The sequence below is a fragment of the Oncorhynchus clarkii genome, chromosome 27 (assembly GCF_045791955.1).
Source record: "Oncorhynchus clarkii lewisi isolate Uvic-CL-2024 chromosome 27, UVic_Ocla_1.0, whole genome shotgun sequence".
NCBI lineage: Eukaryota > Metazoa > Chordata > Actinopteri > Salmoniformes > Salmonidae > Oncorhynchus > Oncorhynchus clarkii.
This window is the reverse complement of record NC_092173.1, coordinates 42971860-42996285: the sequence shown is the minus strand read 5'-3', so window position 1 is coordinate 42996285 and position 24426 is coordinate 42971860. Positions and strand designations below refer to the sequence as shown.

At 43.6% G+C, this 24426-nt stretch overlaps 1 protein-coding gene across 4 annotated transcripts in view; it reads left to right on the top strand.

Annotated features, from left to right (window-relative positions):
- Positions 1-23553, top strand: part of LOC139385944 (high affinity cationic amino acid transporter 1-like) — a 51464-nt gene extending 27911 nt beyond the window's left edge. For 2 of the 4 annotated variants that reach the window (XM_071131249.1, XM_071131248.1), the window contains exons 2-12: positions 3094-3523; positions 4753-4911; positions 10302-10473; positions 10608-10741; positions 11550-11772; positions 12639-12778; positions 16755-16857; positions 17712-17917; positions 18036-18187; positions 18818-18926; positions 22384-23553. In XM_071131249.1, the coding sequence (XP_070987350.1) occupies positions 3154-3523; positions 4753-4911; positions 10302-10473; positions 10608-10741; positions 11550-11772; positions 12639-12778; positions 16755-16857; positions 17712-17917; positions 18036-18187; positions 18818-18926; positions 22384-22577 (1962 nt within the window). In that variant the 5' untranslated portion in view covers positions 3094-3153 and the 3' untranslated portion in view covers positions 22578-23553. Of the gene's footprint in view, positions 1-3093; positions 3524-4752; positions 4912-10301; positions 10474-10607; positions 10742-11549; positions 11773-12638; positions 12779-15684; positions 15822-16754; positions 16858-17711; positions 17918-18035; positions 18188-18817; positions 18927-22383 lie in introns of all 4 variants that reach the window. The other 2 variants (XM_071131250.1, XM_071131251.1) reach the window with 2 other exon arrangements.
- The last annotated feature ends 873 nt before the right edge of the window (positions 23554-24426 follow it).

Sequence of the window (24426 nt, the reverse complement as noted above, 5' to 3'; positions counted from 1 at the left end):
TCATTCAATGCTGTCTTAGTGCCAGCCTATGGCTCTGGTAGTTTGTACACAGTGTGGTCGTGTGATAGATCGTGTGGTCTACAGCTTATCATGAGATACTCTACCTCAGCCGAGCAATTCAGCCACGACTCCGTGAAGCATAAGATGTTACAGTTTTTAATGTCCCATTGGTAGTTTCATCTTCCGCGTAGCTCGTCGATTTTATTCTCAAAATATTTCACGTTTGCTAGCAGAATGGAGGGAAGTGGGGTTTATTCGATCACCAATGAATTCTCAGCCCGCTCTTTGTCCCCTCTTTCTCCGCCTCCTCTTCACGAGGATCACGAGGATCGCGGCCTGATCCCGAGGAAGCAGTGTATCCTTCGCATCGAGCTCGTCAGAGTCATGAAAGGAAAAGAAGGATTCTGCTAGTCTGTGGTGACTAATCGAAGTCCTGATGTCTAGAAGTTATTTTCGGTCATAAGAGACGTTAGCGGCAACATTATGTACAAAATGAGTAAAAAAAGGAAAGGAGTGGGTGTGTGGAAAGGAGTGAGTGGGTGTGTGGAAAGGAAAGGAGTGGGTGGGTGTGTGGAAAGGAAAGGAGTGGGTGGGTGTGTGGAAAGGAAAGGAGTTGGTGTGTGGAAAGGAAAGGAGTGGGTGGGTGTGTGGAAAGGAAAGGAGTGGGTGGGTGTGTGGAAAGGAAAGGAGTGGGTGGGTGGAAAGGAAAGGAGTGGGTGTGTGGAAAGGAAAGGAGTTGGTGTGTGGAAAGGAAAGGAGTGGGTGTGTGGAAAGGAAAGGAGTGGTGGGTGTGTGGAAAGGAAAGGAGTGGGTGGGTGTGTGGAAAGGAAAGGAGTGGGTGGGTGTGTGGAAAGGAAAGGAGTTGGTGTGTGTGGAAAGGAGTGGGTGGGTGTGTGGAAAGGAAAGGAGTGGGTGTGTGGAAAGGAAAGGAGTGGGTGTGTGGAAAGGAAATTAGTTGGTGTGTGGAAAGGAAAGGAGTGGGTGTGTGTGTGGAAAGGAAAGGAGTGGGTGGGTGTGTGGAAAGGAGTGGGTGTGTGGAAAGGAAAGGAGTGGGTGGGTGTGTGGAAAGGAAAGGAGTGGGTGTGAGGAAAGGAGTGGGTGTGTGGATAGGAAAGGAGTGGGTGTGTGGATAGGAAAGGAGTGGGTGTGTGGAAAGGAAAGGAGTTGGTGGGTGGAAAGGAGTGGGTGTGGAAAGGAAAGGAGTTGGTGGGTGGAAAGGAAAGGAGTGGGTGGGTGTGTGGAAAGGAAAGGAGTGGGTGGGTGTGTGGAAAGGAAAGGAGTGGGTGGGTGTGTGGAAAGGAAAGGAGTGGGTGGGTGTGTGGAAAGGAAAGGAGTGGGTGGGTGGAAAGGAAAGGAGTTGGTGTGTGGAAAGGAAAGTAGTTGGTGTGTGGAAAGGAAAGGAGTGGGTGTGTGGAAAGGAAAGGAGTGGGTGTGTGGAAAGGAAAGGAGTGGGTGTGTGGAAAGGAAATGAGTGGGTGTGTGGAAAGGAAAGGAGTGGGTGTGTGGAAAGGAAAGGAGTGGGTGGGTGTGGAAAGGTTTAAAGAAAATAAAACCATGGATTCTAATTCCACTTCCTCCTGGCCTAGAGACTACTTTCAGTGTCAAATCAAAATCACATGTTATCGGTCACATAGACATGGTTAGCAGAAGTTAATGCGAGTGTAGCGGAATGCTTGTGTGACCTGAAGCGAGGCGACCATCTCTGTCGGCGCCATTCTGATGTGAGGAACCATCTAACATGAAGTTTTAAAATCCCGGACTTCCTTCAGCTAGCTCACTGTCCCGTAACCTAGCTCACTGTCCCGTAACCTAGCTCACTGTCCCGTAACCTAGCTCACTGTCCCGTAACCTAGCTCACTGTCCCGTAACCTAGCTCACTGTCCCGTAACCTAGCTCACTGTCCCGTAACCTAGCTCACTGTCCCGTAACCTAGCTCACTGTCCCGTAACCTGAAGCGAAGCGACCATCTCTGTCGGCGCCATTCTGATGTGAGGAACCATCTAACATGAAGTTTTAAAATCCCGGACTTCCTTCAGCTAGCTCACTGTCCCGTAACCTAGCTCACTGTCCCGTAACCTGAAGCGAAGCGACCATCTCTGTCGGCGCCATTCTGATGTGAGGAACCATCTAACATGAAGTTTTAAAATCCCGGACTTCCTTCAGCTAGCTCACTGTCCCGTAACCTAGCTCACTGTCCCGTAACCTGAAGCGAAGCGACCATCTCTGTCGGCGCCATTCTGATGTGAGGAACCATCTAACATGAAGTTTTAAAATCCCGGACTTCCTTCAGCTAGCTCACTGTCCCGTAACCTAGCTCACTGTCCCGTAACCTAGCTCACTGTCCCGTAACCTAGCTCACTGTCCCGTAACCTAGCTCACTGTCCCGTAACCTAGCTCACTGTCCCGTAACCTAGCTCACTGTCCCGTAACCTAGCTCACTGTCCCGTAACCTGAAGCGAAGCGACCATCTCTGTCGGCGCCATTCTGATGTGAGGAACCATCTAACATGAAGTTTTAAAATCCCGGACTTCCTTCAGCTAGCTCACTGTCCCGTAACCTAGCTCACTGTCCCGTAACCTGAAGCGAAGCGACCATCTCTGTCGGCGCCATTCTGATGTGAGGAACCATCTAACATGAAGTTTTAAAATCCCGGACTTCCTTCAGCGGTGCAGGATAACTTTGTTTTGTTTGTTCTCCAGCTTGTGATTCATTTAGTTTGGTTTTTACACAATTATAAAACTGGTTTGTAGATGAATCCTGACCTGCTGTTAATAGTTTAAAAATAAAATTAAAAAAACCTTTTCAGTGCTGTTTAGCGAACAAAACCAAAACAGTAAACATCATATGTTTTGTACAATTTTACTCAACCCCCTCTAACCCTTGTTTGGCCTCACGGTGTGTGTATGGTACACACACACACACACACACACACACACAGTCGTAGAAAACCTCTGACGCTCTCTCTGTTTTGACTCCAGGTGCTTTAACCCCATACAGAGAGGCTAAGAAGAGTGATCTGAGAGACTGTCAGACACACACACACAGTTGTCGGAAAGGTCCTGATGCTCTCTCTGTTCCCCTATTGTGCTACAGAGAGGTGAAGTGTTATCTGACAGGCAGAGTGTGATCTGGAGGGAGTGACAAAGAGCCAGGATGATTCTGGCCACGCTGAAGGGCTTCGGGAAGCAGCTGCTGCGTGTCAAGGTGGTGGACTACAACACCGAGGACTCACGTCTCTCCCGATGTCTCAACACCTTCGACCTGGTGGCTCTCGGGGTAGGCAGTACTCTGGGAGCTGGGGTGTACGTCCTGGCCGGGGCCGTGGCCAGAGAGAACTCTGGTCCAGCCATTGTCCTGTCCTTCCTCATCGCAGCGATGGCCTCGGTGCTGGCTGGTCTGTGTTACGCTGAGTTTGGGGCCCGAGTCCCCAAGACGGGCTCGGCCTACCTGTATAGTTATGTCACTGTTGGGGAGCTCTGGGCCTTCATCACCGGATGGAACCTCATCCTCTCTTACATTATAGGTGAGAGGGCCACAAACACACACACACACACATACCTTCCTCCTCACACATGTATGTTCAGAGAGGAACGTTAGAAAGATACTGTCATAATGCAGACAATAGATATTTATGTGATGCATTGCATTGCATTTTCATGCCTCTTCAACATATATAATATAACATAATGATTGTTGATCCTGGATCATTTACCTGTGTTGATCCTAGACCATAATTTAGCTGTGTTGATCTTAGATCATAATTTAGCTGTGTTGATCCTGGATCATTTAGCTGTGTGGATCCTAGACCATAATTTAGCTGTGTTGATCTTAGATCATAATTTAGCTGTGTTGATCCTAGACCATAATTTAGCTGTGTTGATCTTAGATCATAATTTAGCTGTGTTGATCCTAGACCATAATTTAGCTGTGTTGATCTTGGATCATAATTTAGCTGTGTTGATCTTGGATCATAATTTAGCTGTGTTGATCTTAGATCATAATTTAGCTGTGTTGATCTTAGATCATAATTTAGCTGTGTTGATCCTAGACCATAGTTTAGCTGTGTTGATCTTGGTTCATAATTTAGCTGTGTTGATCGTTGATCATAATTTAGCTGTGTTGATCTTGGATCATAATTTAGCTGTGTTGATCTTGGATCATAATTTAGCTGTGTTGATCTTGGATCATAATTTAGCTGTGTTGATCTTAGATCATAATTTAGCTGTGTTGATCCTAGATCATAATTTAGCTGTGTTGATCTTGGATCATAATTTAGCTGTGTTGATCTTGGATCATAATTTAGCTGTGTTGATCTTGGATCATAATTTAGCTGTGTTGATCTTGGATCATAATTTAGCTGTGTTGATCTTGGATCATAATTTAGCTGTGTTGATCTTGGATCATAATTTAGCTGTGTTGATCTTGGATCATAATTTAGCTGTGTTGATCTTAGATCATAATTTAGCTGTGTTGATCCTAGATCATAATTTAGCTGTGTTGATCTTGGATCATAATTTAGCTGTGTTGATCTTGGATCATAATTTAGCTGTGTTGATCTTGGATCATAATTTAGCTGTGTTGATCTTGGATCATAATTTAGCTGTGTTGATCCTAGACCATAATTTAGCTGTGTTGATCTTGGATCATAATTTAGCTGTGTTGATCTTGGATCATAATTTAGCTGTGTTGATCTTGGATCATAATTTAGCTGTGTTGATCCTGGATCCACATGATCTGGTTATCTCCTAACAGGAACCTCTAGCGTGGCTCGGGCATGGAGCGCCACGTTTGATGAGCTGATTGGTCGACACATCGAGCAGTGGTGCCGGGTCCACATGGCGATGAAGGCCCCAGGGATCCTGGCTGAATACCCAGACATGTTCGCTGTCATCATCATCATCATTCTCACAGGTGGGCATTGCTCCATAAAGAAATATATTTACATGTCTGTTTTTGGACCTTTTCTCTGGAGCATGGTGCTGTGGGAAAACAGACCTGGAATCACAATATTTGAAATAACTTGAATAATATTTCTCTCTCTCTCTCTCTCTCTCTCTATTTCTCTCTCTCTATTTCTCTCTCTATATTTCTCTCTCTCTCTCTCTCTCTCTCTCTCTCTCTCTCTCTCTCTCTCTCTCTCTCTCTCTCTCTCTCTCTCTCTCTCTCTCTCTCTCTCTCTCTCTCTCTCTATTTATCTCTATTTCTCTCTATTTCTCTCTCTCTCTCTATTTCTCTCTCTCTCTCTATTTCTCTCTCTCTCTCTATTTCTCTCTCTCTCTCTATTTCTCTCTATTTCTCTCTCTCTCTCTATTTCTCTCTCTCTCTCTCTCTCTCTCTCTCTCTCTCTCTCTCTCTCTCTATTTCTCTCTCTCTCTCTATTTCTCTCTCTCTCTCTATTTCTCTCTCTCTCTCTATCTTTCTCTCTCTCTCTCTCTCTCTCTCTCTCTATTTCTCTCTCTCTCTCTCTCTCTCTATTTCTCTCTCTCTCTCTATTTCTCTCTCTCTCTCTCTCTATTTCACTCTCTCTCTCTCTATTTCTCTCTCTCTCTCTATTTCTCTCTCTCTCTCTCTCTATTTCTCTCTCTCTCTCTATTTCTCTCTCAAATTCAAATTCAAGCTGCTTTATTGGCATGAAAAACATTGTGTCAATATTGCCAAAGCAACAATGTATACAATATACATTGTAACAAAATTATAAATGATAGCAAATAATAATATAAAATGGTAGTAAATAATAATACAAAATTAACTACAAAAATAATAACAATAAAATGGTAACAGTCAATAGTAGAAATGCAATAAATATAAAATCAAATTATGGAAAATGAAACTATAACTAACTTATAACTAAATAACGGTCATCTTCTTCTTTATATCAGTACTACAACTACAATCATCATTACTACGACTACTACTACCATCACTAAACTGTTATCACTACCATTACCACCCATATTTGGAATGATAAACATTAATAATTATAGTAATAACAATAATAGTAATAATAAGTAAGTTACTGTTTACTATGCAGATGTTATTATTCAGTGTCCCTCAGGCTATGGCAGGAAAATACATATTTGGCTGCAAGAGGAGCCATTGCTCCTTCGCCCATGAGTATTCTTAGTTTTTCCTCTGGGTTCAATTTGTAAAAATTTGGAATATATGTAGTCATTTCTGTGAATAATGAATCTCTTTGTGAGGAATATTTATCACAGTAAAGGAGAAGGTGCATCTCTGTCTCTACCTCCCCTGTCATGCAGTGACCACATACACGCTCCTCTTTGGGTAGCCATGTCTTTTTATGTCTGCCGGTTTCTATTGCCAATCGGTGGTCACTCAGCCTGTACTTGGTAAGGATCTGTCTCTGCTTCGTATCTCTGACAGAGTAGAGATAATCAGCCAATTCATATTCTCTGTTTAGGGTCAGATAGCAATTTAGTCGGCTTTGGGATTTTGTTTAGTTTTTCCAGTATTGTAAATATGATTCCTTTGATTGGTTCATGATTTTGCTTATTGGAATTCTTTCTTTTGAAGCAGTGCTGGTGTCAGCTTGGTTGGTGAGGTCCAACACCAGCTGACTGAGAGGGCTCGTTTCTGGGCTCAGCTCTTGGGTTTGAAGTGCTTTAAATTGCAGACTCGAATTTGGACTTGAATTTAGATGTAGCCAAAATTTTAATGATCTTTTCTGTATTTTCATTATTACTGGAAAACGGCCCAATTCTGCCCTACATGCATTAGTTGTTGTATTTCTCTGGACTTGTAGAATTTTCCGACAGAATTCTGCATGTAGGGCTTCAATTGGATGTTTGTCCCACATTTTAAAATCCAGTTTATTGAGTGGCCCCCAAACCTCACTTCCATAAAGTGCTATTGGTAGGATTACACTGTCAAATATTTTAGTCCAAATTCTAATTGGGATGTTGATTTTGAATAATTTCATTTTTATTGCATACATTGCTCTGCGGGCTTTTTCTTTGAGTGCCTTCACTGCCATATTAAAGTTCCCCGATGCAGATATGGTCAGACCAAGGTAGGTGTAATGTTTTGTGTGTTCAATTAAGGTGTTGTTCAAGGTGAATTTACATTTTGTGTTTCTGACATCTGGGTTTTTTTTGGAAAATCATGATTTTAGTTTTTTGGAAATTTACTGCCAGGGCCCAATTATGGCAATATTGCTCCAGAATATTAATGTTTTGTTGAAGACCTTCTTTGGTTGGTGATAGAAGTTTCAAGTCATCAGCATATAGCAGGTATTTCACCTCTGTGTCAAATAGTGTGAGTCCTGGGGCTGGAGATTGGTCCAACATGTCTGCTAATTCATTTAAATGTTGAAAAGATTTGGACTCAAATTGCAGCCTTGTCTCACACCTCGACATTGTGAAAAAAATTATGTTCTTTGGTTTTTGATTTTTATTGCACACTTGTTTTCTGTGTACATACATTTTATTAAGTCATACACCTTACCACCAAGCCCACTTTGTAGAATTTTGTAGAATAGCCCTTCGTGCCAAATCGAATCAAATGCTTTTTTAAAGTTAATAAAGCAAGCAAAGATTTTGCCCTCTTTTTTTTGGTGGACGTGTTTATTAATTAGTGTGTGTAAGGTGTATATATGGTCAGTAGTGCGATGGTTAGGAAGAAAGCCAATTTGACATTTACTTTTTCTTGAAGAAAGGTTTGAATTCTTGAATTCAAAATGCTACAGAAAATCTTTCCCAAGTTACTGTTGACGCAAATTCCCCTGTAGTTATTGGGGTCTGATTTGTCTCCACTTTTGTGGATAGGGGAGATGAGCCCCTGGTTCCAGACATCAGGGAAGTAGCCAGAAGTTAAAACCATGTTGAAAAATTTCTCTCTCTCTCTCTATTTCTCTCTCTCTCTCTCTATTTCTCTCTCTCTCTCTCTCTCTCTCTCTATTTCTCTCTCTCTCTCTTTCTATTTCTCTCTCTCTATTTCTCTCTCTCTATTTCTATCTCTCTATTTCTCTCTCTCTCTATTTCTCTCTCTCTCTATTTCTCTCTCTCTCTCTCTTTCTCTCTCTCTCTCTATTTCTCTCTCTCTCTCTCTCTCTCTCTCTCTCTCTCTCTCTCTATTTCTCTCTCTCTCTATTTCTCTCTCTCTCTCTCTATTTCTCTCTCTCTCTCTATTTCTCTCTCTCTCTCTCTATTTCTCTCTCTCTCTCTATTTCTCTCTCTCTATTTCTCTCTCTCTCTCTCTATTTCTCTCTCTCTCTCTCTATTTCTCTCTCTCTCTATTTCTCTATTTCTCTCTCTCTATTTCTCTCTCTCTCTCTCTATTTCTCTCTCTCTATTTCTCTCTCTCTCTCTCTATTTCTCTCTCTCTCTCTTTCTATTTCTCTCTCTCTATTTCTCTCTCTCTATTTCTCTCTCTCTATTTCTCTCTCTCTCTATTTCTCTCTCTCTCTCTCTCTATCTTCTCTCTCTCTCTCTCTCTCTCTCTCTATTTCTCTCTCTCTCTCTTTCTATTTCTCTCTCTCTATTTCTCTCTCTCTATTTCTATCTCTCTATTTCTCTCTCTCTCTATTTCTCTCTCTCTCTATTTCTCTCTCTCTCTCTCTTTCTCTCTCTCTCTCTATTTCTCTCTCTCTCTCTCTCTCTCTCTCTCTCTCTCTCTCTCTCTCTATTTCTCTCTCTCTCTATTTCTCTCTCTCTCTCTCTATTTCTCTCTCTCTCTCTATTTCTCTCTCTCTCTCTCTATTTTCTCTCTCTCTCTATTTCTCTCTCTCTCTCTATTTCTCTCTCTCTCTCTCTATTTCTCTCTCTCTCTCTCTATTTCTCTCTCTCTCTATTTCTCTATTTCTCTCTCTCTCTCTCTCTCTCTCTATTTCTCTCTCTCTATTTCTCTCTCTCTATTTCTCTCTCTCTCTCTCTATTTCTCTCTCTCTCTCTTTCTATTTCTCTCTCTCTATTTCTCTCTCTCTATTTCTCTCTCTCTCTATTTCTCTCTCTCTCTCTTTCTATTTCTCTCTCTCTATTTCTCTCTCTCTATTTCTCTCTCTCTATTTCTATCTCTCTATTTCTCTCTCTCTCTATTTCTCTCTCTCTCTATTTCTCTCTCTCTCTCTCTCTCTATTTCTCTCTCTCTCTCTCTCTCTCTCTCTCTATCTCTCTCTCTCTCTATTTCTCTCTCTCTCTCTCTATTTTCTCTCTCTCTCTCTATTTCTCTCTCTCTCTATTTCTCTCTCTCTCTCTCTATTTCTCTATTTCTCTCTCTCTCTCTCTCTCTCTATTTCTCTCTCTCTATTTCTCTCTCTCTCTATTTCTCTCTCTCTCTATTTCTCTCTCTCTCTATTTCTCTATCTCTCTCTCTCTCTCTCTCTATTTCTCTCTCTCTATTTCTCTATCTCTCTATTTCTCTCTCTCTCTCTCTCTATTTCTCTCTCTCTCTCTCTCTCTCTCTCTCTCTCTCTCTATTTCTCTCTCTCTCTCTCTATTTCTCTCTCTCTCTCTATTTCTCTCTCTCTCTCTATTTCTCTCTCTCTCTCTCTATTTCTCTCTCTCTCTCTCTATATCTCTATTTCTCTCTCTCTCTCTCTCTATTTCTCTCTCTCTATTTCTCTCTCTCTCTCTATTTCTCTCTCTCTCTCTTTCTATTTCTCTCTCTCTATTTCTCTATCTCTCTATTTCTCTCTCTCTCTCTCTCTCTCTCTCTCTATTTCTCTCTCTCTCTCTATTTCTCTCTCTCTCTCTCTATTTCTCTCTCTCTCTCTCTATTTCTCTCTCTCTCTATTTCTCTCTCTCTCTCTCTATTTCTCTATTTCTCTCTCTCTCTCTCTCTCTCTATTTCTCTCTCTCTATTTCTCTCTCTCTCTATTTCTCTCTCTCTCTATTTCTCTCTCTCTCTATTTCTCTATTTCTCTCTCTCTCTCTCTCTATTTCTCTCTCTCTATTTCTCTATCTCTCTATTTCTCTCTCTCTCTCTCTCTATTTTCTCTCTCTCTCTCTCTCTCTCTCTCTCTCTCTCTATTTCTCTCTCTCTCTCTCTATTTCTCTCTCTCTCTCTATTTCTCTCTCTCTCTCTATTTCTCTCTCTCTCTCTCTATTTCTCTCTCTCTCTCTCTATTTCTCTATTTCTCTCTCTCTCTCTCTCTATTTCTCTCTCTCTATTTCTCTCTCTCTCTCTATTTCTCTCTCTCTCTCTTTCTATTTCTCTCTCTCTATTTCTCTATCTCTCTATTTCTCTCTCTCTCTCTATTTCTCTCTCTCTATTTCTCTCTCTCTCTCTATTTCTCTCTCTCTCTCTCTCTCTCTCTATTTCTCTCTCTCCCTCACTTCCTCCAGGCCTACTAGCGTTTGGAGTGAAGGAGTCAGCCATGGTGAACAAGGTGTTCACTTGTATTAATGTTCTAGTGCTGGTGTTCGTGGTCATCTCAGGGCTGGTCAAAGGAACTGTAAAGAACTGGCATCTGAACCCTGATGAAATCCTCAACATCACTGTCAACGCAACACTGAAGTGAGTCAGGGATCAGGGAACAGCTGCTCAATTATGCCTGTGTGTTTGCTTTAGATAGTCTTCTGAGCACACATGTTGATGGTGTGTGTGGTTGTGTGTGTGTGTGGTTGTGTGCGTGCGCTCCTCTCCTCCAGTATGACAGAGTCCTTGCCATCGAAGGAGAGTCTGGGTCAGGGAGGCTTCATGCCGTTTGGCTTTACTGGGGTCCTGTCTGGAGCAGCAACCTGTTTCTATGCCTTTGTGGGCTTTGACTGTATCGCCACCACCGGTCAGTACACTTATCAAGGCTTTATAAAGAATTCATCATGTCTTCATTAACCTCTGAATGTCCTGCTTTTTTTCCCCGTCCAGAATCCAGGAATCTTCCAACCAGAATTTCAGGAATATCAGGGAATTTTGGGGAAAATTACCAGAAGTTTGCAGTACTCTCTGTCTCTCCCTGTAGGGGAGGAGGTGGAGAACCCTCAGAGAGCCATCGGCATCATAAACTCTCTCTTCATCTGTTTCCTTTAACCCCTGACCTTTAACCCCTATAGGTGAGGAGGTAAAGAACCCTCAGAGAGCCATCCCAATAGGCATCGTAGCCTCTCTGCTCATATGTTTCCTTTAACCCCTGACCTTTAACCCCTATAGGTGAGGAGGTAAATAACCCTCCGAGAGCCATCCCAATAGGCATCGTAGCCTCTCTCCTCATCTGTTTCCTTTAACCCCTATAGGTGAGGAGGTAAAGAACCCTCAGAGAGCCATCCCAATAGGCATCGTAGCCTCTCTCCTCATCTGTTTCCTTTAACCCCTGACCTTTAACCCCTATAGGTGAGGAGGTGAAGAACCCTCCGAGAGCCATCCCAATAGGCATCGTAGCCTCTCTCCTCATCTGTTTCCTTTAACCCCTGACCTTTAACCCCTATAGGTGAGGAGGTAAAGAACCCTCAGAGAGCCATCCCAATAGGCATCGTAGCCTCTCTCCTCATCTGTTTCCTTTAACCCCTATAGGTGAGGAGGTAAAGAACCCTCAGAGAGCCATCCCAATAGGCATCATAGCCTCTCTCCTCATCTGTTTCCTTTAACCCCTATAGGTGAGGAGGTAAAGAACCCTCAGAGAGCCATCCCAATAGGCATCGTAGCCTCTCTCCTCATCTGTTTCGTGGCCTACTTCGGAGTGTCTGGTGCCCTCACCATGATGATGCCCTACTATATGTTGGATAAGAACAGTCCTCTGCCTGTAGCCTTTAAACACGTAGGCTGGGAGGGAGCCACCTACGCTGTGGCTGTAGGGTCACTGTGTGCTCTGTCCACCAGGTAAGCTGGCCTACAGTGTTTGTGCTTCACACAATTTATGTTCCTGGACTTTAACAAGAGTTGGAGGAAGCCCTAACAATCAGGTTAGGCTAGATTAACGGGATATGTTTGTGATTATTAGATTATTTTTAATTTACCTAGGCAAGTCAGTTAAGAACAAATTCTTATTTTCAATGACAGCCTGTTTAGGGAGATTTGTACCTTGTCAGCTCGGGGATTTGAATTTGCAACCTTTCGGTTACTAGTCCAACGCTCTAACCACTAGGTTACACTGCCGCCCCATTAATGGGTTATTCTTTAGATTATTAGATTCATGGGTTATGCCTTAGATTATTAGATTAATGGACTATACCTTAGATTATTAGACTAATGGGCTACGCCTTAGATTATTAGATTAATGGGCTATACCTTAGATTATTAGATTAATGGGCTAGGCCTTAGATTATTAGATTAATGGGCTATACCTTAGATTATTAGATTAATGGGCTAGGCCTTAGATTATTAGATTAATGGGCTATACCTTAGATTATTAGATTAATGGGCTAGGCCTTAGATTATTAGATTAATGGGCTATACCTTAGATTATTAGATTAATGGGCTAGGCCTTAGATTATTAGACTAATGGGCTACGCCTTAGATTATTAGATTAATGGGCTAGGCCTTAGATGAATAGATGCTGATCGTTGTTACTGTTCCAGATGATAATGATGCTAATATAATAATATGTGTGAATAATACATTAAGTACACAAAGGAAAGTGTAGTCTTGTGTTGCATTCTCCCGTGTCCAGTAGCTTTGTGTGTGTTTAACGCTGTATCTCCCTGTGTATCTCCCCGCGTGGCACGGCTCTCCTATCTCCCTACTAGCCTGCTAGGCTCCATGTTCCCCATGCCTCGTGTCATCTGGGCCATGGCTCAGGACGGACTCCTCTTCAAGAGTCTGGCCCAGATCAGCGACCGAACCAAAACCCCTCTAGTCGCTACAGTAACCTCTGGAATGGTGGCAGGTGAGACTAGAACCCTTTCTAACCAGTTAAACCACTAACAGGGCTGCTAACCTCCCCCCCCCCCGCCCCCCCTTTACAGCTCCCTCCCTACAGGAACCAACCAATGCTAGCTCTGTTTCCCTGGTTACCTCAACATGCTACTGTTCACAGTGCACCTGTTTAGAAGACCTGACCAAACCTAGAAAAACTGTGGATAGACCAGGGGTATTCAAATCTTACCCTTGGGGTACGGAATATGACAGATTTTATTACCCTGGGGGTACGGAGTACTACTGATATTATTACCCTGGGGGTACGGAGTACTACTGATATTATTGATATTATTACCCTGGGGGTACGGAGTACTACTGATATTATTACCCTGGGAGTACGGAGTACTACTGATATTATTACCCTGGGGGTACGGAGTACTACTGATATTATTACCCTGGGGGTACGGAGTACTACTGATATTATTACCCTGGGGGTACGGAGTACTACTGATTTTCTGTTCTACCCTGATCATTTATTGCACCCATCTGGTGTCCCGTGTCTAAACCAGTCCCTAATTAAAGTGGAAGAATGCTGGTGTCCCAGGTCTAAACCAGTCCCTATTTAAAGGGGAAGAATGCTGGTGTCCCGTGTCTAAACCAGTCCCTATTTAAAGGGGAAGAATGCTGGTGTCCCGTGTCTAAACCAGTCCCTAATTAACGGGGAAGAATGCTGGTGTCCCAGGTCTAAACCAGTCCCTATTTAAAGGGGAAGAATGCTGGTGTCCCGTGTCTAAACCAGTCCCTATTTAAAGGGGAAGAATGCTGGTGTCCCGTGTCTAAACCAGTCCCTAATTAAAGGGGAAGAATGCTGGTGTCCCAGGTCTAAACCAGTCCCTAATTAACGGGGAAGAATGCTGGTGTCCCGTGTCTAAACCAGTCCCTAATTAACGGGGAAGAATGCTGGTGTCCCGTGTCTAAACCAGTCCCTAATTAAAGGGGAAGAATGCTGGTGTCCCAGGTCTAAACCAGTCCCTATTTAAAGGGGAAGAATGCTGGTGTCCCGTGTCTAAACCAGTCCCTAATTAAAGGGGAAGAATGCTGGTGTCCCGTGTCTAAACCAGTCCCTATTTAAAGGGGAAGAATGCTGGTGTCTCAGGTCTAAACCAGTCCCTAATTAAAGGGGAAGAATGCTGGTGTCCCAGGTCTAAACCAGTCCCTAATTAAAGGGGAAGAATGCTGGTGTCCCAGGTCTAAACCAGTCCCTAATTAAAGGGGAAGAATGCTGGTGTCCCATGTCTAAACCAGTCCCTAATTAAAGGGGAAGAATTTGAATTTGAGGGGATTCTATATCTATGGGAGAGACACTCATCTTATCTGCTCTACATGTTTATTACGGGCAGACAGATCATAAGGCTCTGAGGTTCTGTGTGTCTGGGAGGTGCACTGGGAACTGCAGCAGTTGAAACCATGTGTCTGGACTTCATGGAGAGACTTGGAGTGTTTTTGGGTTATAAATCTTTGCCCCCTTCCTCCTCCTCCTCCACCCCTGGCCTCTCCTCTTCCTCCTCCTCCTCCACCCCTGGCCTCTCCTCTTCTTCCTCCTCCTCCTCCTCCACCCCTGGCCTCTCCTCTTCTTCCTCCTCCTCCTCCTCCACCCCTGGCCTCTCCTCTTCCTCCACCCCTGGCCTCTCCTCTTCCTCCACCTCCTCCTCCACCCCTGGCCTCTCCTCTTCCTCCACCACCTCCTCCCTCTCCTCTTCCTCCTCCTCCTCCACCCCTGGCCTCTCTTCTTCCTCCACCCCTGGCCTCTCTTCTTCCTCCACCCCTGGCCTCTCCTCTTTCTCCACCTCCTCCTCCTCCCCCCCTGCCTCTCCTCTTCCTCCACCTCCTCCCCTGGCCTCTCCTCTTCCTCCACCTCCTCCTCCCTCTTCTCCTCCTCCTCCACCCCTGGCCTCTTCTCTTCCTCCTCCTCTTCCACCCCTGGCCTCTCCTCTTCCTCCTCATCCTCCTCCACCTCTGGCCTCTTTCTCCTCCTCCACCCCTGGCCTCTCCTCTTCCTCCTCCTCCTCCACCCCTGGCCTCTCCTCTTCCTCCACCTCCTCCCCTGGCCTCTCCTCTTCCTCCACCTCCTCTTCTCTCTCCTCCTTCTCCTCCACCACTGGCCTCTCCTCTTCCTCCTCTGGCCTCCTCTTCCTCCTCATCCTCCTCCACCTCTGGCCTCTTCCTCCTCCTCCACCCCTGGCCTCTCCTCTTCCTCCTCATCCTCCACCCCTGGCCTCTCCTCTTCCTCCTCATCCTCCACCCCTGGCCTCTCCTCTTCCTCCACCTCCTCCTCCTCCCCTGGCCTCTCCTCTTCCTCCACCTCCTCCTCCACCCCTGGCCTCTCCTCTTCCTCCACCCCTGGCCTCTCCTCTTCCTCCACCTCGTCCTTGTCCACCCCTGGCCTCTCCTCTTCCTCCTCCCTCTCCTCTACTCCTCCATCTCCTCTTCCTCTTCCACCCCTGACCTCTCCTCTTCCTCCACCTCCTCCTCCACCCCTGGCCTCTCCTCTTCCTCCATCTCCTCCTCCTCCACCCCTGGCCTCTCCTCTTCCTCCACCTCCTCCTCTTCCACCCCTGGCCTCTCCTCTTCCTCCACCTCCTCCTCCTCCACCCCTGGCCTCTCCTCTTCCTCCTCCACCCCTGACCTCTCCTCCTCCTACACCCCTGGCCTCTCCTCTTCCTCCATCTCCTCCTCCACCCCTGGCCTCTCCTCTTCCTCCTCCCTCTCCTCTACTCCTCCCTCTCCTCTACTCCTGGCCTCTTCCTCCACCTCCTCCTCCCTCTCCTCTACTCCTCCCTCTCCTCTACTCCTCCCTCTCCTCTACTCCTCCCTCTCTTCTACTCCTGGCCTCTTCCTCCACCTCCTCCTCCCTCTCCCCCTCCCCTCCTATAGCCTTCTAGGCTCCATGTTTCCTCTACCTCGTATAATCTTTGCCATGGCCCGCGATGGTCTCCTCTTCTCCTTTCTGGCCAAGGTCAGTGAGAGGAAGTCGCCAATCAACTCCACCATTGCGTCAGGTTTCATGTCCGGTAAGACTGTGTTAGAGGTCAAGGGTTAAGCTCAGAGCTGATCTGTATCTGGCGGTAACAAGCCTATGCCCACCTGAGGAGGAGAGAGGGGGGTAGCAGACAGAGACCTTAGGTTGAAGGGACCTGAGGAGGAGAGAGGGGGGTAGCAGACAGAGACCTTAGGTTGAACGGACCTGAGGAGGAGAGAGAGATGTAGCAGACAGAGACTTTAGGTTGAAGGGACCTGAGGAGCAGAGAGAGATGTAGCAGACAGAGACTTTAGGTTGAAGGGACCTGAGGAGCAGAGAGAGATGTAGCAGACAGAGACTTTAGGTTGAAGGGACCTGAGGAGCAGAGAGAGATGTAGCAGACAGAGACTTTAGGTTGAAGGGACCTGAGGAGCAGAGAGAGATGTAGCAGACAGAGACCTTAGGTTGAAGGGACTAAAGAGAACTGTGATTTAGTTAAGAACAACTAAAACATCATGTGAAATTAGTCTCGACTCTTCAAAAGTTTGAAAAATGCTGCCGTTTCTCTTCATTATTTTCTGTATGTGAATTGAAAGTGACTACTGTATGTCTAGCCTACTGGTTGCTGTGATACTGTACCGTGACGTGAATATATTGTGTGTAACATGTTTCACAGGAAATGAAATCATAACGGGCAGTTGTAGAGTCATCATCATGTTCGTTCTTACTGTACAGATGCCTAATGCCAGAATCAAATACAATCATGGCATTTGTTTTGGTGGTTTTCCAGACACAGATTTAAACCTAGTCCTGAAAAACAACTTATTTTAGATGGAGATTCTCCTTTGAGCTTGTTTATTAGTCCAGGAATATCTGTGTCCAGGAACTCCGCCCATGAATGTGTGCATTGGCTTGTATTTTAAACAGGGTTATTCTGGGATAGATCCTGTCATATTTCTTAATGGTCTTTGACTCCTTCCTACAGCGGTGATGGCCTTCCTGTTTGACCTGAAAGACCTGGTTGATCTGATGTCTATCGGCACCCTGCTAGCCTACACCTTGGTGGCAGCCTGTGTTCTCGTACTCAGGTTAGTACCCTACATACTACACCCTGCTAGCCTACACCTTGGTGGCAGCCTGTGTTCTAGTACTCAGGTTAGTACCCTACACCCTGCTAGCCTACACCTTGGTGGCAGCCTGTGTTCTCGTACTCAGGTTAGTACCCTACATACTACACCCTGCTAGCCTACACCTTGGTGGCAGCCTGTGTTCTCGTACTCAGGTTAGTACCCTACATACTACACCCTGCTAGCCTACACCTTGGTGGCAGCCTGTGTTCTAGTACTCAAGTTAGTACCCTACACCCTGCTAGCCTACACCTTGGTGGCAGCCTGTGTTCTCGTACTCAGGTTAGTACCCTACATACTACACCCTGCTAGCCTACACCTTGGTGGCAGCCTGTGTTCTCGTACTCAGGTTAGTACCCTACATACTACACCCTGCTAGCCTACACCTTGGTGGCAGCCTGTGTTCTCGTACTCAGGTTAGTACCCTACATACTACACCCTGCTAGCCTACACCTTAGTGGCAGCCTGTGTTCTCATACTCAGGTTAGTACCCTACATACTACACCCTGCTAGCCTACACCTTGGTGGCAGCCTGTGTTCTCGTACTCAGGTTAGTACCCTACATACTACACCCTGCTAGCCTACACCTTGGTGGCAGCCTGTGTTCTAGTACTCAGGTTAGTACCCTAAATACTACACCCTCCTAGCCTACACCTTAGTGGCAGCCTGTGTTCTAGTACTCAGGTTAGTATCTGCATGGATGATCAGTTCTTGGATCCATAGCTCTGTCTGAACTTCAGAGTGGTTGCATTTCTTCAATAGGTGGCAGCTTACTGTTTTGCCTCTTTAATGTGGCTATTCTTTCTGTCCTGCAGGTACCAGCCAGAGCAATCCAGTATGGCCTATCGGATGGCTTCTACGCTGGACGAGCCAGACACCTTAGAGTCCATTAACGAGGGCAGTGTGGGGATCCTGCCGGGAGCAGAGGAGGTGTTCTGTGCCAAAAACCTGTTGTTCCCTCACAACACAGAACCCAACAACCTGTCTGGCTTCGTAGTCAACATCTGTACCAGTACATTAGGTAAGACACACACAGGCAGACACACACACACACCTATTCAGTTTTGTCCCTGCAGGAGTGTTAGCTCTGGTCACCTCCGTCTCGTCCTTACTGTCTCTGTCTGTCTCTCTCCCTGCAGGAGTGTTGGTGTGTATCTTCTGTGTGGTAGCAGTGCAGGGAGGCTTTGCTTCCTGGTCTGTCTCTCTACTGAGCCTCATATTTACAGCCTGTCTGGCAGTCACTCTACTGGTCTGGAGACAGCCTGAGAGCAAGACCAATCTCTCTTTCAAGGTATGTTCACTCAGCTGTACTCAGGTCAGGGACATTTCCTCCCAGGGGCCAGTATGTTTAGAAATCTTCTCCTTCTCCCCTCTCCTCTTCTCCCTTCTCTCTTCTCTTCCTCTCCTCACGCCTCCTCTCCTCATGCCTCCTCCCCTCTCCTCCTCTCACCTCCTCTCCTCCTCTCCTCACGCCTCCTCGCCTCTCCTCACGCCTCCTCCCCTCTCCTCCTCTCCTCCCCTCTCCTCACGCCTCCTCTCCTCACGCCTCCTCTCCTCACGCCTCCTCTCCTCCCCTATCCTCCTCTCCTCATGCCTCCCCCTCTCCTCCTCTCCTCACGCCTCCTCCCCTCTCCTCATGCCTCCCCCTCTCCTCCTCTCCTCACACCTCCTCTCTTCACGTCTCCTCCCCTCCTCTCCTCATGCCTCCTCCCCTCTCCTCTTCTCCTCACGCCTCCTCTTATCCTCTCCTCACGCCTCCTCCCCTCTCCTCCTCTCCTCACGCCTCCTCTCCTAATCCCTCCTCCCCTCTCCTCACTCCTCATGCCTCCACTCCTCCCTTCTCCTCCTCTCCTCACGCCTCCTCCCCTCTCCTCACGCCTCCTCTCCTCCTCTCCTCATGCCACCTCTCCTCTCCTCCCAGGTGCCCCTGCTTCCCTTCCTCCCAGTGGCCAGTATGTTTATCAACATCTTCCTGATGTGTCAGCTGGGCCGAGGAACCTGGATACGCTTCTCTTTCTGGATGATCATAGGTACACTACATTTATCTGTACTATCTCTATATATATATATATATATATATATATATATATATATACACTACATTTATCTGTACTATATATATATACACTACATTTATCTGTACTATATATATATGTATATACACTACATTTATCTGTACTATAGATATACACTACATTTAGCTGTACTATAGATATACACCACGTTAATCTGTATTATAGATTAAATATGACCTATAGATACACTACATTTATCTGTACTATATATACACTACATTTATCTGTACTATATATATATATATATATACACTACATTTATCTGTACTATATATATACACTACATTTATCTGTACTATATATACACTACATTTATCTGTACTATATATATACACTAGATTTATCTGTACTATTTATATACACTGATATACCCTACATTTATCTGTACTATATATATACACTACATTTATCTATACTATATATACGCTACATTTATCTATACTATATATATATATATATATATATATATATATATATATATATACTACATTTATCTGTACTATAGATATATTTATACACTACATTTATCTGTACTATATATATGTACACTACATTTATCTGTACTATATATATATATATATACACACATTTATCTGTACTATATATATATATATATATATATATATACACACATTTATCTGTACTATATATATATATATACACTACATTTATCTGTACTATTTATATATATATATACACACTACATTTATCTGTACTATATATATATACTACATTTACTGTACTATATATATACACTGATATACCCTACATTTATCTGTACTATATATATATATTTATATGTACTATATATATACACTACATTTATCTGTACTATATATATATATATATATATATATATATATATATATATATATATACACTACATTTATCTGTACTATATATACACTACATTTATCTGTACTATAGATATATTTATACACTACATTTATCTGTACTATATATATATATATATATATACACACACTACATTTATCTGTACTATATATATATATATTTATACACTACATTTATCTGTACTATATATATATATATTTATACACTACATTTATCTGTACTATTGATATGTACACTACATTTATCTGTACTATATATATATATATATGTATATACACATTTATCTGTACTATATATACAGTGCCTTGCGAAAGTATTCGGCCCCCTTGAACTTTGCGACCTTTTGCCACATTTCAGGCTTCAAACATAAAGATATAAAACTGTATTTTTTTGTGAAGAATCAACAACAAGTGGGACACAATCATGAAGTGGAACGACATTTATCGGATATTTCAAACTTTTTTAACAAATCAAAAACAAAAAAATTGGGCGTGCAAAATTATTCAGCCCCCTTAAGTTAATACTTTGTAGCGCCACCTTTTGCTGCGATTACAACTGTAAGTCGCTTGGGGTATGTCTCTATCAGTTTTGCACATCGAGAGACTGACATTTTTTCCCATTCCTCCTTGCAAAACAGCTCGAGCTCAGTGAGGTTGGATGGAGAGCATTTGTGAACAGCAGTTTTCAGTTCTTTCCACAGATTCTCGATTGGATTCAGGTCTGGACTTTGACTTGGCCATTCTAACACCTGGATATGTTTATTTTTTAACCATTCCATTGTAGATTTTGCTTTATGTTTTGGATCATTGTCTTGTTGGAAGACAAATCTCCGTCCCAGTCTCAGGTCTTTTGCAGACTCCATCAGGTTTTCTTCCAGAATGGTCCTGTATTTGGCTCCATCCATCTTCCCATCAATTTTAACCATCTTCCTTGTCCCTGCTGAAGAAAAGCAGGCCCAAACCATGATGCTGCCACCACCATGTTTGACAGTGGGGATGGTGTGTTCAGGGTGATGAGCTGTGTTGCTTTTACGCCAAACATAACGTTTTGCATTGTTGCCAAAAAGTTCAATTTTGGTTTCATCTGACCAGAGCACCTTCTTCCACATGTTTGGTGTGTCTCCCAGGTGGCTTGTGGCAAACTTTAAACGACACTTTTGATGGATATCTTTAAGAAATGTCTTTCTTCTTGCCACTCTTCCATAAAGGCCAGATTTGTGCAATATACGACTGATTGTTGTCCTATGGACAGAGTCTCCCACCTCAGCTGTAGATCTCTGCAGTTCATCCAGAGTGATCATGGGCCTCTTGGCTGCATCTCTGATCAGTCTTCTCCTTGTATGAGCTGAAGGTTTAGAGGGACGGCCAGGTCTTGGTAGATTTGCAGTGGTCTGATACTCCTTCCATTTCAATATTATCGCTTGCACAGTGCTCCTTGGGATGTTTAAAGCTTGGGAAATCTTTTTGTATCCAAATCCGGCTTTAAACTTCTTCACAACAGTATCTCGGACCTGCCTGGTGTGTTCCTTGTTCTTCATGATGCTCTCTGCGCTTTTAACGGACCTCTGAGACTATCACAGTGCAGGTGCCTTTATACGGAGACTTGATTACACACAGGTGGATTGTATTTATCATCATTAGTCATTTAGGTCAACATTGGATCATTCAGAGATCCTCACTGAACTTCTGGAGAGAGTTTGCTGCACTGAAAGTAAAGGGGCTGAATAATTTTGCACGCCCAATTTTTCAGTTTTTGATTTGTTAAAAAAGTTTGAAATATCCAATAAATGTCGTTCCACTTCATGATTGTGTCCCACTTGTTGTTGATTCTTCACAAAAAAATACAGTTTTATATCTTTATGTTTGAAGCCTGAAATGTGGCAAAAGGTCGCAAAGTTCAAGGGGGCCGAATACTTTCGCAAGGCACTGTATACACTACATTTATCTGTAATATATATATATATATATATATACTACATTTTTCTGTACTATAGATATACACTACATTTATCGGTACTATATATATATATACACTACATTTATCTGTACTATCTATATATATATATACACTACATTTATCTGTACTATAGATATACACTACATTTATCTGTACTATATATATATATATACACTACATTTATCTATATATATATATACACTACATTTATCGGTACTATATATATATATACACTACATTTATCTGTACTATCTATATATATATATACACTACATTTATCTGTACTATAGATATACACTACATTTATCTGTATTATAGATTAAATCTGACCTATAGATACAATAGTTGGGACACAGCTACTCATTCCAGGGTTTTTATTTAGTTTTTTTACTATTATCTACATTGTAGAATAATAGTGAAGACATCAACACGATGAAATAACACATATGGAGTCATGTAGTAACCAGAAAAGTGTTCAACAAATAAAAATATATTTTTTGTATTTGAGATTCCTCAAAGTAGCCACCCTTCGCCTTGATCACAGCTTTGCACACTCTTGGCGTTCTCTCAACTAGCTTCACCTTTGGAACCCTTCTCCCAGGTTTCATCATCTACTTTGGCTATGGGATCCGTAACAGTGTAGAAGCTGCTTTAGCCAATACTGACGGTAACCTGCACAGATACAAGCCAGACTGCACTCTCAGCGGGCAGCCAATGGACATCGAGAAGGAAGTGTTCCTACACAACGGCCTGGACCTGGACAACACAGTGGACGAGGAGGACGGGGACCTCTAGAGGTTGGGAGGTGCAGTGCACTTCCCTAATGCTACTATCCGATTACTTTATCTATCTTTTAACTGTCAGATTAGTGCCATATACTGTCAGAAATATCTTCACGTGAAGTGGGACAATCATGTACAATCAGAACGAGCTCTATTAGGATCTCGTAATGCGTAGTACCAAACCAGACACGGGTCTCTTCACATTGGGCAGTGGTCCACCATACCAGTTCCACGTCCACTGCTCATGACTCTGTTAGTGATGTCAGTAGTAAGCACCAAACCAACCAGTCCGTCTGTCATTGTTAGCACAAAGCAGGACGACTATCACACTTCTCTTGGAAGAAGAAAAGGGGCTTGAAAGGATCTGTGGACCTTAACATTTTATTGAAATTTGTTGGAAATACTGAATAGTCTAGAATTTCACTCTGAAGAGCAGGGCTCATCCCTAGTACTAGCATTACTGGTTGATTACCATGCAGTCTATCGCCCTCTGCTGGAGTCCTGGTGTCACTGCATGATAGATGCTGATAGAGGATGTGTCACATGGGCACCCTATTCTCTATATAGTGCACTACTTTTGACCAGGAACCATAGTGGGCACAGTGCTGGTTGCTGTGTCCCCTCTACTAGTCAAGTCAACATCATCCTCCCCAATTTCATTACTTACAATGTTAATTAACATACTCTGCTTCTTATCTACAAATATATTGACTTATTGATGACAACAAGTGATGTTTTTTCATTCATATGTGCAGAGCCATCTCTGAGACAATACAGCTGCACTTCCTTGTTTGATTGAACATCATATTCAGGATGTAATGAATTATAATTGATTACAACTACAGTATGAATTGAGGTGAGTGTTTAAGGTAATAAGCTGGCATTGTTCCAACCTCCATTGTAGAGGAGTGATGATTTACGGAATGTTGCACGAGCCTTCTTCTTCACCTTCTTCTTCTCCTCCTCCTTCTCCTCCTTTTTCTTCTTCTCCTTCTCTTCCTTCTTCTTCTCCTTTTCCTTCTTCTTCTTCTCTTCCTTCTTCTTCTCTTCCTTCTTCTCTTCCTTCTTCTTCTCTTCCTTCTTCTCTTCCTTCTTCTCTTCCTCTCTTCCTTCTTCTCCTTCTCTTCCTTCTTCTTCTTCTCTTCCTTCTTCTCCTTCTCCTTCTCTTCCTTCTTCTTCTCCTTTTCCTTCTTCTTCTCTTCCTTCTTCTTCTCTTCCTTCTTCTTCTCTTCCTTCTCTTCCTTCTTCTTCTCTTCCTTCTTCTCTTCCTTCTTCTCTTCCTCTCTTCCTTCTTCTCCTTCTCTTCCTTCTTCTTCTTCTCTTCCTTCTTCTCCTTCTCCTTCTCTTCCTTCTCCTTCTCTTCCTTCTTCTTCTCCTTTTCCTTCTTCTTCTTCTCTTCCTTCTTCTTCTCTTCCTTCTTATCTTCCTTCTTCTCTTCCTCTCTTCCTTCTTCTCCTTCTCTTCCTTCTTCTCTTCCTTCTTCTCCTTCTCCTTCTCTTCCTTCTTCTTCTCCTTTTCCTTCTTCTTCTCTTCCTTCTTCTTCTCTTCCTTCTTCTTCTCTTCCTTCTCTTCCTTCTTCTTCTCTTCCTTCTTCTCTTCCTTCTTCTCTTCCTTTCTTCCTTCTTCTCCTTCTCTTCCTTCTTCTTCTTCTCTTCCTTCTTCTTCTCCTTTTCCTTCTTCTTCTTCTCTTCCTTCTTCTTCTCTTCCTCTCTTCCTTCTTCTCTTCCTCTCTTCCTTCTTCTTCTTCTCTTCCTTCTTCTCCTTCTTCTTCTCTTCCTTCTCCTTCTCTTCCTCCTTCTTCTCTTCCTTCTTCTTCTTCTCTTCCTTCTTCTCCTTCTTCTTCTCTTCCTTCTCCTTCTCTT